This window comes from Neoarius graeffei, chromosome 16 (assembly GCF_027579695.1).
Source record: "Neoarius graeffei isolate fNeoGra1 chromosome 16, fNeoGra1.pri, whole genome shotgun sequence".
Classification (NCBI taxonomy): domain Eukaryota; kingdom Metazoa; phylum Chordata; class Actinopteri; order Siluriformes; family Ariidae; genus Neoarius; species Neoarius graeffei.
The window spans coordinates 57917707-57930711 of record NC_083584.1 but is presented as its reverse complement, the minus strand read 5'-3'; the positions used below and the strand labels follow the sequence as shown (position 1 = coordinate 57930711).

Here is a 13005-nt window from a genome sequence, read left to right as displayed (position 1 = left end):
TCATAATACAGATGGACAATGACCCAAAACATAAAGCCAAAGCAACCCAGGAGTTTATTAAAGCAAAGAAGTGGAATATTCTTGAATGGCCAAGTCAGTCACCTGATCTCAACCCAATTGAGCATGCATTTCACTTGTTAAAGACTAAACTTCAGACAGAAAGGCCTACAAACAGACAGCAACTGAAAACCGCTGCAGTAAAGGCCTGGCAGAGCATTAAAAAGGAGGAAACACAGCGTCTGGTGATGTCCATGAGTTCAAGACTTCAGGCAGTCATTGCCAACAAAGGGTTTTCAACCAAGTATTAGAAACGAACATTTTATTTACAATTATTTAATTTGTCCAATTACTTTTGAGCCCCTGAAATGAAGGGATTGTGTTTTAAAAAATGCTTTAGTTCCTCACATTTGTATGCAATCATTTTGTTCAACCCACTGAATTAAAGCTGAAAGTCTGAACTTCAACTGCATCTGAATTTTGTTCAAAATCCATTGTGGTTATGTACAGAACCAAAATTAGAAAAATGTTGCCTCTGTCCAAATATTTATGGACCTAACTGTACACTGAAGTGGTTCAGAACCAAGACTAGGGGTATGACAGAGTGGCCCAGTCAATGTCCAGACCTCCAGCCGGTTCAGAATCTGCAGCAAGAGAGTTGGAGCAATTTTACCAAGAAGAGTAGGCAAAAATATGAGGATCCAGATGTGAGTCATGCATCTAAGAAGATTTGCAGCTGGAATTGCAGTCAAAAGTGTATTGACACACAGTAAATGCTTAAACCAATGAATGACTTATTATTATTATTATTATCTTTAATTACACTTTGACATAATAAAAACAACTCCTCGAGAGAGAGACCACATGACTGTCACTGTGACTTTTATTCATTGTCTCATGTTCTCTGCAGAGGGGATTAGACCCAAAGGCTCGTCTGTATGACCCTCCTAATGCCTCGCTCACTTCAACCAGCCAGGAAATCATTGTCGCTGTTGGATTCCCTGGATGTGAGGGTTTTTTTAAATTTAATTTATTTATTTTGTGAAATGGTTCTTCATTCCCTTGAATCCTATCAAATCTCCTGACGCTTGTTTTTACATATGCAGCTGGAAAATCCACTTTTTTCCAGACCCACATCATTCCCAAGGGATACGTGTACGTGAACAGGGTGAGTAGGAAAGGGTTAATGCAACCGAAACACACCTGAGGCGGTGCAGTGTATTGTTTGGTGTTTAGATGCAGAAAGTTGTGAAAGTAAACTGCTTTGAAAAACGGGTTTAATGCGAGTCACACAAATGATGATTCTTTTCAAACGCCCAACATGAAAACTTGCTTATTTAAAAAGGTGTGTGTGTGTAAGCTGAGCTAGGATGTAAGTGCAGTATTTATTAAAAGTGCACTTAATATGATGCAAAATTTAAAATCCACATTTTAACACACTAATAGTTTTTGTGTTGGGGGGGGGGAAGCTCAGGAATAAAAACACTTATGCCTCCACTAAATTGGACTGTACTGATTATGCCTAAAACTTGAATAGTTGGATTATGGTCTTCAGTTAGTCATACCGGTAAGTGATTCTGTTCTGTGATCACATTTTACACTGGAAGGGGAATCTAGTTGTAAATCTCTGGGTCAGATGAATAAATTAGAAAACCATTGAAATACTGAGAATCCATGAAGGGCTGTTAGGAGTGGAGCTTCTTTACAGATGGTGGTGATTATGATGATGATATGTTATTGCAAGGACACGCTGGGGTCATGGCAGCACTGTGTGTCAGCATGTGAACGTGCTCTGAAGGAAGGCCGAAGTGTAGCTGTGGACAACACGAATCCTGACCTCGAGTCTCGAAAGCGGTACTTTATTCTGATTTCTTTACTGAAAGTTCATGGTAACAAAGAAGGTCACACTGACTCCATGTTTCCCTTCACAGCTACGTGGATGTCGGTCAGAGTGCTGGAGTTCCCTGCAGATGCTTTAACTTCACTGCCTCTTTGGAACAAGCCAAGCACAATAACAAGGTGGGTTTAATGATATCCGTCATGTGTTATTGCTTAACCTGTCTGTACAGATGGACACTGACATCCCTCATGACTCTCTCTCTCTCTCTCTCTCTCTCTCTCTATATATATATATATATATATATATATATATATATATATACATACATACATACACACACACACACACACACACACACACACACACACGTGTGTATGCATGTGTTATTTACCAGCTGGGAGGTCCGTATGGTGAAATACTGTGACTGAGGTCTTGAAAGTACTGAGCGAGGCCCTCTGGGCCGAGGTCATGGTATTTCACCATACGGACCGACCTTAAGCTGGTAAATAATATATATATTTTTTTTCTTTACCAAATTCTAACAGAAAACGAGAGCGCCCGAAAGGGAAAACCGAGCCGAGCTGCCATTTTGAATCCTCATTCATGGCTGTAATGCAAATTGCTTTCTCCTCGGTATACAAGTGCACTTCCATGGCAGGAAAAAAACTACATTTTGCCGCCTATGTAGTCTGCTATTTATACAAATCGGAGTCATTCAGGATTCAGCCATATTTTTGCTCGGTGTTAGTAAGTTAGAGGTTTTTTAGCTTTCTCCTGAAATGTTTTCTTATTTCTTCTTCCTCAGGGTAGTAAAACTCGCTTTCTCTGTGAACACTGTCATTATTGCTATCCATGCTGTAAAATTAATGCTATTCTCCTGAGAAATGCTGGCAAAAATTTATAAGATTTTTGATAATCTTATAAGTAAATCTTATAAAAAAAGATAAATGTTGACAAAAATGCTACTATGTTTGTTGTTGTTGTGAACGAGCGAGCTGCCAGACGTCCGTAACCGGGGTCCGTACCGTAGGATACGGACCCGCTCGCCAGCCAATCAGAGCACAGGATTTGATGGAAACAGGACCGCGAAAAAATAAGTTATTATTTTTAGCTCAACATAAAAGTTTCAAACAAAGTAAACTGTCAATAAAAAAAGTAATAAAAATGATCAGAAATATTCTTGGAATGTTATTTTTCTGTTTCCACCATGAGGAGTTGGAGACATTGTTTTCTGGTTGTCTGTATTTCCTGTCAGTTTGTGTGAGTGCCTGAGATTCTGATGAGCACAGGATGTCAAGAACAAACCACTGAATATTTGTCGATGAATGATTAGATTTTGGAAATGATGCAGACAGGACTGATAAGACTTGTTGAGGCTGAGGCTTCCTCAGTGTCCTCGTCATCGAGTTCTGCTTGTTAAATGTCACTTTCACAAACATCTATCGAATTGTGATGAAGAGCTCACAGTTCAACCACAAAACTTGAGAACAATAATAAAAATTTATGCTGGACAATACAATACAGGAAATAAATGCTATAGTGATCAAAGATCAAATCTGTGCAGCAGGAAATTACAGGAAGTAAAAAGGGTCATGAATGAATCCAGATTCTTCGCCTCATTTGGCTGCATAATTAAGTCCAGGACTTTGACTGTGTGTAATATATGCACTCATTTCCCCCTTTCTCAGTTCCGAGAGATGGTTCCTTCAGCTACCAAGCACGCTCCTGTCAATGACATGGTCTTCCACAGCTACAAGTGAGTCAACACTTCTGCTCTCGTCTGTGTAGGAAATACAGTTCTTCCATGAACACGTTATCATTATGATACTACAATCTGGGATGTTTTGCTTCAGCCCAAAAAATTAATTTTGAATCTGTTTTCTTAATTAAAATTGTTTTGTTGGCTCTTATCAAACTGAAGAACTGGAAAAAAAAAAGAGAGAGCTGCTCACGGAGTTAGTCTGTGTTATTCCATGATGGAACAATGTAGAGGAATAAAATTCATGTCAGGCTAAAAATCCAAAATTTTGAAATGATTAACAGTGATAAGGGCCAATGCTTTTGCAATCACATGTAATGCAACTTAGATTTTTATTTGGGAATAATTTTACAAACTGTATCGAGTTCTCACCAGCGTCCCCGCTGGCGCTCGTCACACTTGTCATTGACGATAATAATCCATCAGTGACAAAGAGAAAATTACTAGTGGTTGTCACAGTGATGAATGTATTTGTCATTTTTATCAGAAGTCATCTTTTATAGAAGTCCCTCCACAAATCCCTCCGTTTGCCGAAATCCATCCCCAGTGAAGACGGTGGAAAGTCAGAGTGTAAACAATGAGCACGTGCTGGTGGCCAATAAAAATCAGCTACACATAATGACCAAATAAGCGCCAAGCTTCTGACCAATTACCGGTACAATGCATCTTAATCGGTCTGGTGTGGTGGTGTAATTATGTCTGTGTGAACCAAACAGTGGCGCAGTCTAAACTGAGGAAGTTTTTGGGCGGGCTTCAAGCTCTGAAGATGATTTAAGGGCTGAAACAGCCATGGGGAGGCACACTCAGAGACCCGACTGTCCCTGAGCACATCAGACAGCGTCAGTAATACAGGGGTCAATTAAAAAAAAAAAAATGCTAATGTGAAAGTGCTGTCAGCCAGCAAGTGACTGAATGGAGCGATGTTTCGGGCGGCATGGCATGTTGAGTTCCTGTGGCGAATGCTGTGGTGTTGCTGGGCCCCGTCACTCGGGGTTATAGCCCCCGGGTATTTTTGTAAGAGTAAGAGACTTATAGAAACAACTGACTGAGACGTCATCTGGGATTTTGAATGTTGTAATATAATAATGTAGCAAACTGATGATGAATTTTACTAGTGATATTTAATAGGCAATTGATCATGTGTCAGTTTCCTGAGACATTATGGGTCATGATAGTAAGAAGGAGACAGAAACTGAAGTAAACGACATGCATTTTAAAAGAGCAGTGCAAAAATCACCAATAAAGATGTCATAACCTTTGAATGTGTGTGGGTGATATTACCTTGTAAAGTTAGATAAAATCTCCCCAGCCTATCGATGCCAATCTCCCTTAAAAAATACAAGCCGCAGGAGCACCTGACTGAGCTCCTGGTCTGTTCAATAGCTAGAATAGAGACGGCCCTGGGCAAACTAACATATGATGAAAAACAGGGTGTCATTCTGTGTTCGGTTTGTAATTCAGCGGGAAAATTGAATTCCTTCATTGTTGGTTGTTCCAAGATCCTTCTTGACTCTGTTCAATTGTAAATGAAGTTTTGTGTTGAAGTAAAGGCTAAAGGGAGTCCTAATACCGCTTCTGAATAATTCTGTTTTAAAATAACCTGAAGTAAGATCAGACTAAAGAGGTTTATTTTAGCTTGATGATGCATAGGGCGTCCAAAATCAGGTCTTTCTTTCTTTGAGGCTGGACTGAAGCCCAAATTTTATATGTAATGGAGAGGCCTAGCTGTATCTGGACAAATATTTGAATTGTGCCTGTTTGGTTGATATAAACCTGTATTAAGTCCACTTTGATAAGTCGGTAACTAAGAAAAAATACAAACTCAGAAAAAGTGAAAAATACTTATTGAGCTTTTATTTTTCAAGGAAAAAAGTGGAGAATATTTTCAGAACCCAATGAGAACCCTCTCCCAACATTTAAAGTGCTGATGACACGTTTTTGACATCTTTGGCGATGTTTGTTTTATAACATAAAAAGTAATTCCTGATGATCCATATATTAATTCACGAAGGCGCCTATTTTACAAGTTATGATAAACGCGGCTATTTGGGCAAATTTGACAGGGCTGCAGCACCCAGGAGACGAAAGAGGAGGAGGAGCTATATGACGTCAGCGAAAGAACCTTCCTCCTAACTTACCAGTTTATTGTTGATGCAACAGGTGTTCAGTTTGTCATTATTAGTATTATTATTATTATACATTATTTTATTTATATATATATATATATATATATATAAGTTATTATGCCTTCGCGTTGTGTTGCCGGCTTTTGCTCCAAAACCCACAAGGATGGGGTAAGTTTATTCAAGTTTCCCAGAGATCCCGAGCTGCATGCGAAGTGGGTGAAGCAAGTCAGGCGCACTCATGACAAGTGGGAGCCCTCACCAACATCCGTCCTGTGCTCTGAACACTTCGATTTGGATTGTTTTGACACCCTTCCCAGCTTAAAAGAATCTCTTGGGTGTTCAGTTCAGCACAAACGTGTGTTACTACCATCAGCAGTGCCTACACAGTGTTGCCAGATTGGGATTTTTCCTGCCCCGTTGAGCGGTTTCAAGTGCATTTTGGTGGGTTTTGAACATATTTTGGGCTGGAAAACGTCCATCCAAAGTTTTCCAGCCCAAAATATGTTCAAAACCCACCAAAATGCACTTGAAACCGCTCAACTGGGCGGGAAAAATCCCAATCTGGCAACACTGCCAGTATTCCGGAGGGGGTCTACTAGTAGCTATGCCGGATCCAAAGACAGTCCTCCTGTCAGAACATGTGTTGTGAAACGACATAAGATAAAGGTACGTAGAGCTATAGATTCTACATGATAATCATAAATGTAATCATAAAGTCGGCGTGATATCAGTCGTGTATTTGCTTGTGAAAGCTTGCGGCTTTCATGTAACTGCCGCCTAGCAACAAGAGGCAAAGGGTAAAGAGGGTAGGCTATCATAGATTCTATTCGGAAGAGATCAACACAATTCTAGACTCCCAGAAGAGGAAGAGCTAGCACTAGAGAGTTCACTGGCGTTTTCATGCGCCATTTCCATTGAGTAGAACCATAGGATGTCTATGAGTAGAACAGCCAGTGAACCGCAGCGTGTTCTCCCGCTGACGTCACAACATGGCCGCGAGCCACGGACCCAGTTTTCTTGCGCTGTGCAATTAAAAGTTGGATATTCGCATAACAACAGCTTCTTTTCACGTAATTATAACAGAAATCTAACATGTTTGCCATGTTGTATAGTTTATTTAAGAAATTGCATAGAGTCATGTTCTTGTCATCAGCCCTTTAAATAATTCTATAACATAATCCCAGCTCAAGAGGAGTGAATACTTGTGCAAGTCACTGTGTACATGGTATGCTTTAATATGCTTGTGTTGATGTTACTGGTCATTAAACTGTTTTTCCCCCCTTTATTGTGTTTGTCCTACTCGACTGTACATTGGACTGAGTGTTGAATGGATATGTTACCTCAAATAACTTGGACACCCTGGATTTATTATTATTTCTGTGTGTGTGTGTGTGTGTGTGTGTAGGAAGAAATTTGTGGCTCCTACTCTATCAGAGGGCTTCTCTGAAATCCTGCAGATTCACTTTGTTCCCAGTTTTACTGACCGTCGTTCCGAGGCACTTTTCAGGCAATTCTCCGAGGGCTGAACAGACTATTTATACCAGGAGATGGACACAAATATGAAAGGTGGGGGGGAAAGACTGAGTGACTGATGGAAATATTCACAAGCCTTTAGTTCCGGTACTGTTCCGTAATTTCAGTTCAGTTGTGCTGGACTCCATTGTTGTGTTTGCCTGTCTCAAATCTCTGCTGCTCTTTTTAGTAACAACATATTGAGTGCCATGTTTGTTTATTTTAGGTTTGAAAAAAAAATGAAACGCAGTGACTCTTAGTTTGCAATGAGATGAATTTTATATCTTTTTATTAAATAATTAATGAAATGGAACAGAGAACCCAGTGAGAACCCTCTCCCAACATTTAAATAAATCTATAACATAATCCCAGCTCAAGAGAAGTGAATACTTGTGCAGGTCACTGTGTACATGGTATGCTTAATATGCTTGTGTTAATGTTACTGGTCATTAAACTGTTTCTTTTTTTCCCCCTTTTATTAAATAATTTAATGAAATAGAGCAGCCATTAAATCATTAAACAACCTGTTTGTTTATTTCTATTATTTCTTTAGAATGATCAATTTTACTGTTGTTGTTATTATTATTATTATTATTATTATTATTATTATTAATTGATTTGTACAACAAGTATATCGGAGTTATGATCAGTTAAGTGCCCGATGACCACAGCTAAAACATATGCCACTATGTTCACCACACAGACTGAGACGACGATGGCAGTCACATTCAGACTTTGATTAGAGTCAGGGTTAGGAGTAGGGTTAATGGGTGGGGGTCTGGGACTTGGAGCATAATTTGTTGCTCGAGCAACGTATGATACCTCAGTTTTAACAGTTTTGTGTGTGTGCGCATGCACTTTTACATTCACCAGTACAGTGAGACAGCAACATGTCCATTGGGTTTCTCTATTATTACTAGATTTACAGAATTTATAGACAAAGTATGTATTTTCTCGTGTGTGTGTGAAGAATTAACCAAATTAGTGGGGGGTTTTTTTTGAGCATCACACAACTTTTTCAGTCTTTTGCCCCTGTCCCAACTTTTTTTTGAAACGTTGCAGACATTAAATTTAAAAATGAGCATATATTTTTCATAAACCAATAAAATTTCTCTGTTTCAACATTTGACATGTTGTCTTTGTACTATTTTCAGTGAAATGTAGGGTTTCTATGATATTTGCAAATCTTCACATTCTGTTTTTGTTTTACACAGTGTCCTAATTTTTTTGGAATTGGGGTTCTAACAAATTAAATTCAAAGGAAAATTTAAAAAAATAATATTTGAGGAATAAATCAGAATAGAATGTTTAAGCTTGTAGTCTTGGTGTAGACCTTGTTCTATTAAACTAGGGACTAATCATAATTTTTTTGTTTCGGTGTCTATGTGATGACCACAGCTCAAAAACATGCAACGATGGTCACCACACAGACTGAGATGATGATGATCGCATTCACATTCAGACTTGGATTAGAATTAGGGGCAGGGGTAGGAGTAGGGGCAGGGGTAGGGGCAGGGGCAGGAGTAGGGGCAGGAGTAGGGGCAGGGGTAGGAGTAGGGTTAGTGGGTGAGGGTCTGAGACTTTGGGTATCACTTTTTGCTCGAGCAATGTTTGATATCTCTGACCTTGCTGACTGTTGGTCCAGTGACTGAACAGCAACGAAAACTGTGTTGCCATTTTTAATTGTAATATTAGGCTTGAAAGAGTGATGTTCAGCTGATCCTGACACTTGAGGCACAAGTGCTGAAGTGTTCACCAGATTTGTGCTGTTGAAGTTATTTTGAAGTGTCTTCAAATCTCCACTCCATCTGATTTCATAGGATTGCGCTAAAAAGAAAAAAAAAGTAATGAGAGTCTGAGAGATTTTATTCATAAAGAGGAAATTCTGAAGTTATGATTGTGCATGGGATAACTCTCCTGTGTGTACAACAGAGGTGGAAATACGAATGAATGAATGAAATCACTATATGATAACTATATTAACCCAATACCACAGTTTTCAGTATATAATTGCATTTATTTACAAGCACTTAGAAACCACAAAATTCCACTGTGTATATGTGCAAAATATATAGTGTTTTGCAAAAGTATTCATCCCTCTTGGTGTTTGTCCTGTTTTGTTGCATTACAAGCTGAAATTAAAATTGATTTTTGGAGGGGTAGCACCATTTGATTTACACAACATACCTACCACTCTAAAGGTGCACACTTGTTTTATTGTGACACAATAATTAAGACGGGGGAACCCCCCCCCAGAAATCTGGAGTGTGCATAGGTATTCGGCCCCTTTTGTATGAAACCCCTAAATAAGAGCTGGTCCAACCAATTCACTTCATAAGTCATATAATTAGTTGATTAAGATCCACCTGTGTGCAATCAAAGTGTCACATGATCTGTCACATGATGTCTGCATAAATCAACCTGTTCTGGAAGGACCCTGACTCTGCAACACTACTGAACAAGCAACATGAAAACCAAGGAGCCTCCAAACAGGTCAGAGACAAAGTTGTGGAGAAGTATAACTTAGGGTTGGGTTAGAAAAAATATCCAAAATTTTTAATATCCCAGGAAGCACCAATTAAATCTAGTATAGAAAAATGGAAAGAATATGGCACCACTACAAACCTGACAAGAGAAGGCCGTCCACCAAAACTCTCAGACCAGGCAAGGAGGGCATTAATCAGAGATGCAACAAAGACACCAAAGATAACACTGAAGGAGCTGCAAAGATCCACAACGGAGATGGGAGTATCTGTCCATAGGACCACTTTAAGCCATACACTCCACAGAGTGGGGCTTTATGGAAGAGTGGCCAGAAAAAAGAGCCATTGCTTAAGAAAACATGTTTGGAGTTTGCCCAACAGCATGTTGCGGACTCCCCCAAACACATGGAAGAAGGTTCTCTGGTGAAATGAGACTAAAACTGATCTTTATTGGCCGTCATGGGAAATGCCATGTGTGGCACAAACACCATCACCCCAAGAACACCATTCCTACAGTGAAGCATGGTGGTGGCAGCATGATGCTGTGGGGATATTTTTCATCTGCAGGGACAGGAAAGCTGGTCAGGACTGAAGGAAAGGTGGATGGCACGAAATACAGTGCAATTCTGGAGGAAAACCTGTTTGACTCAGCCAGAGGTTTGAGACTGGGACGAAGGTTCACATTCCAGCAGGACAATGACCCAAAACATACTGCTAAAGCTACACTGGAGTGGTTTTAAAGGGAAACCTTTAAATGTCTTGGAATGGCCTAATCAAAGCCCAGACCTCAATCCAATTGAGAATCTGTGGCATAACTTGAAGATTGCTGTACACCAACGCAACCCATCTAACTTGAAGGAGTTGGAGCAGTTTTTCTTTGAGGAATGGGCAAAAATCCCAGTGGCTAGATGTGCTACTGTAAGCTAATAGAAACATATTCCAAGAGACTTACAGCTGTGCCGTAATTGTAGCAAAAGGTGGCTCAACAAAGTATTGACCTTATGCACACTCCAGATTTCTGTTTTTTTCATCTTAATTATTGTTTGCATCACAATAAAACAACAATTTGCACCCTTATAGTGGTAGGCATGTTGTGTAAATCAAATGGTGCTACCCCTCCAAAAATCCATTTTAATTCCAGCTTGTAATGCGACAAAACAGGACAAACACAAAGGGAGATGAAATACTTTTGCAAGACATTGTACATCTGTAAACTGTCTTGATAGAAGTCATTCATCTTCAGTAAACACTTTATTCTGTCAGGGTCACAGTGAACACTGGGTGTGAGGCAGGAACACACCCTGGATGGGATTGCACACAAACATTCACACCTCAGGGGCAATTTAGCACAGCCAATCCACCTTCACGAGTGTTTTTGGAAGCATGACATGATGTTCATTCCTGAGTTTAAAACACTTTAATCACTGGCAGTGTGCTGTGGTATAAGAAGAATAAAACACATTTGGACATTGTGATATGATCCTGCCCCATGCTTTACTCCTTACATAACATCTTGTAGCACTTTTTAAGAAATATGACACATCTGATGATAACTGTGTGAGTGAGAAACTTTATTCTATTTAATTTTTTTAGACGTATCTACACTATTTTTATGAGAATGAAATAAGTTTAAGTAATATGACTGTTACTTTTTATGATATTGGTATAGTGTCAAGCATCTGTGCAATATTAAAGATTCCAGTCTCTAATGGTGTAAACTTGCACAAGACTCACCTTTTCCCTCATCAAAATCCTCACCAGGAGCCGTCCAGTTGAGAAGCACGATGCCCTCCTGTATTTCCGCAGTCAGATCTGTGATCTTGTTTGGAGGAAAGTTTGAAGGTCCATCTGCTTCCACCTCAAAACTCTTCCCAGTTGTAGTTCTGGTGAAGCTTCCCACATCTACTGGTGGCACATTTATTGTAGGCTTCGGAGGGTTTAATTCCACTTTACCTGGAAAGAGGATGTAAATGCTGATTATTTCTCTATTTGAGGAGTGTGGAGACATATACAAACTCAGACAGCTGAAAGTTAACCATGTCTTTGATCGTCTGTGCAGAACCCCAACACAACCCCACCCCGTCCTCCATTTCTCCACCCCCACCCTGTTCTCCATTTCTCCAACATTATTTAACCAGTTTACCTGTACAATGTTCCAAACAGGTGTTTTTTGGAACATGTTGCAGGCATCAAATTCAGAATGATGATATCTTGACACCCCCCCCACACCCATAAAAACCAAAGCACACACAAAAAAAGTTTATCAGGTTGAACATCTTGTCTTTGTGTTGATGACATTCAAATCTACATCACCATCACCCCTTCCGTAGCCTCTGTTCAGCTGCTAAGGACTTGCATCACTGACCTTAAGCAATGGCTGCATAAGAACTGCCTTAAACTTAATGCTAGCAAAACAGAGGTTCTATTAGTAGGTACCAAAAGACAGGTTCTGAACTTCTCCAATTTCACTATTGATGTTGATGGTGTGTCTATTCGTCCTTCCCAAGTTATAAAAAACCTTGGAGTTCTCTTTGACTCCACCCTTATGTTTGAACCCCATTTTAAACTCATTACTAAGAATGCTTTCTTTCACCTCCGCAATATTGCACGTCTCCGCCCTCTTTTCTTTGAAACTAATGCCAAAATGTTGGTCGATGCGTTTATCTTTTCTCGTCTTGACTATTGCAATTCTCTCTTTTATGGTCTCCCTGCCACATTGCTCAATCGCCTGCAGTACATCCAAAACTCAGCAGCTAGAGTCCTCACACTCACCAAACGCACTGCTCACATTACTCCTGTTTTACAGCAACTGCATTGGTTGCCAGTTATCTCTCGGATTAAATACAAAATCTTGCTTTTAACCTATAAAGCTCTTCATAGTTTCGTCCCTTCCTATCTCTGTGAGCTAATTCATTTGTACTGTCCCTCCCGCTCCCTCAGATCTTCTGTCTGTGGACTTTTGACTGTCCCATGTTTTAAACTGGCATCTATGGGTGGCAGATCATTCAGTGCTGCTGCTCCTAAACTTTGGAACTCATTACCACAATCGCTTCGTGACTGTTCCACTCTCTCTTCCTTCAAAGCTAACTTGAAAACTTTCCTCTTTACCTCACACTTTTCCTAGTGTGACCTTTTTTTTGTGTGTAACTCCTGTGTAAAGCGTCCTTGGTTTTGTGAAAGGCGCTATATAAATTTAAATTATTATTATTGTGGTTAGCGCTGTCACCTCACAGCAAGAAGGTCCAGGTTCGAGCCCCGTGGCTGTCGAGGGCCTTTCTGTGCGGAGTT

At 39.8% G+C, this 13005-nt stretch overlaps 2 protein-coding genes across 5 annotated transcripts in view; one reads left to right on the top strand and one right to left on the bottom strand.

Moving 5' to 3' along the window:
- Positions 1–8361, top strand: part of pnkp (polynucleotide kinase 3'-phosphatase) — a 46810-nt gene extending 38449 nt beyond the window's left edge. For both annotated transcript variants that reach the window (XM_060943240.1, XM_060943239.1), the window contains 6 exons: positions 908–1004; positions 1104–1165; positions 1742–1851; positions 1929–2016; positions 3526–3593; positions 7128–8361. In XM_060943240.1, coding sequence (XP_060799223.1) covers positions 908–1004; positions 1104–1165; positions 1742–1851; positions 1929–2016; positions 3526–3593; positions 7128–7248 — 546 coding nt within the window. In that variant the 3' untranslated portion in view covers positions 7249–8361. The remainder of the gene's footprint in view (positions 1–907; positions 1005–1103; positions 1166–1741; positions 1852–1928; positions 2017–3525; positions 3594–7127) is intronic.
- LOC132900893 (calcium-activated chloride channel regulator 1-like) overlaps positions 7495–13005 on the bottom strand; it is a 48516-nt gene continuing 43005 nt past the window's right edge. For all 3 annotated transcript variants that reach the window (XM_060943237.1, XM_060943236.1, XM_060943238.1), the window contains 2 exons: positions 11452–11670; positions 7495–9061 (listed from right to left, as the gene is read on the bottom strand). In XM_060943237.1, coding sequence (XP_060799220.1) covers positions 8634–9061; positions 11452–11670 — 647 coding nt within the window. In that variant the 3' untranslated portion in view covers positions 7495–8633. The remainder of the gene's footprint in view (positions 9062–11451; positions 11671–13005) is intronic.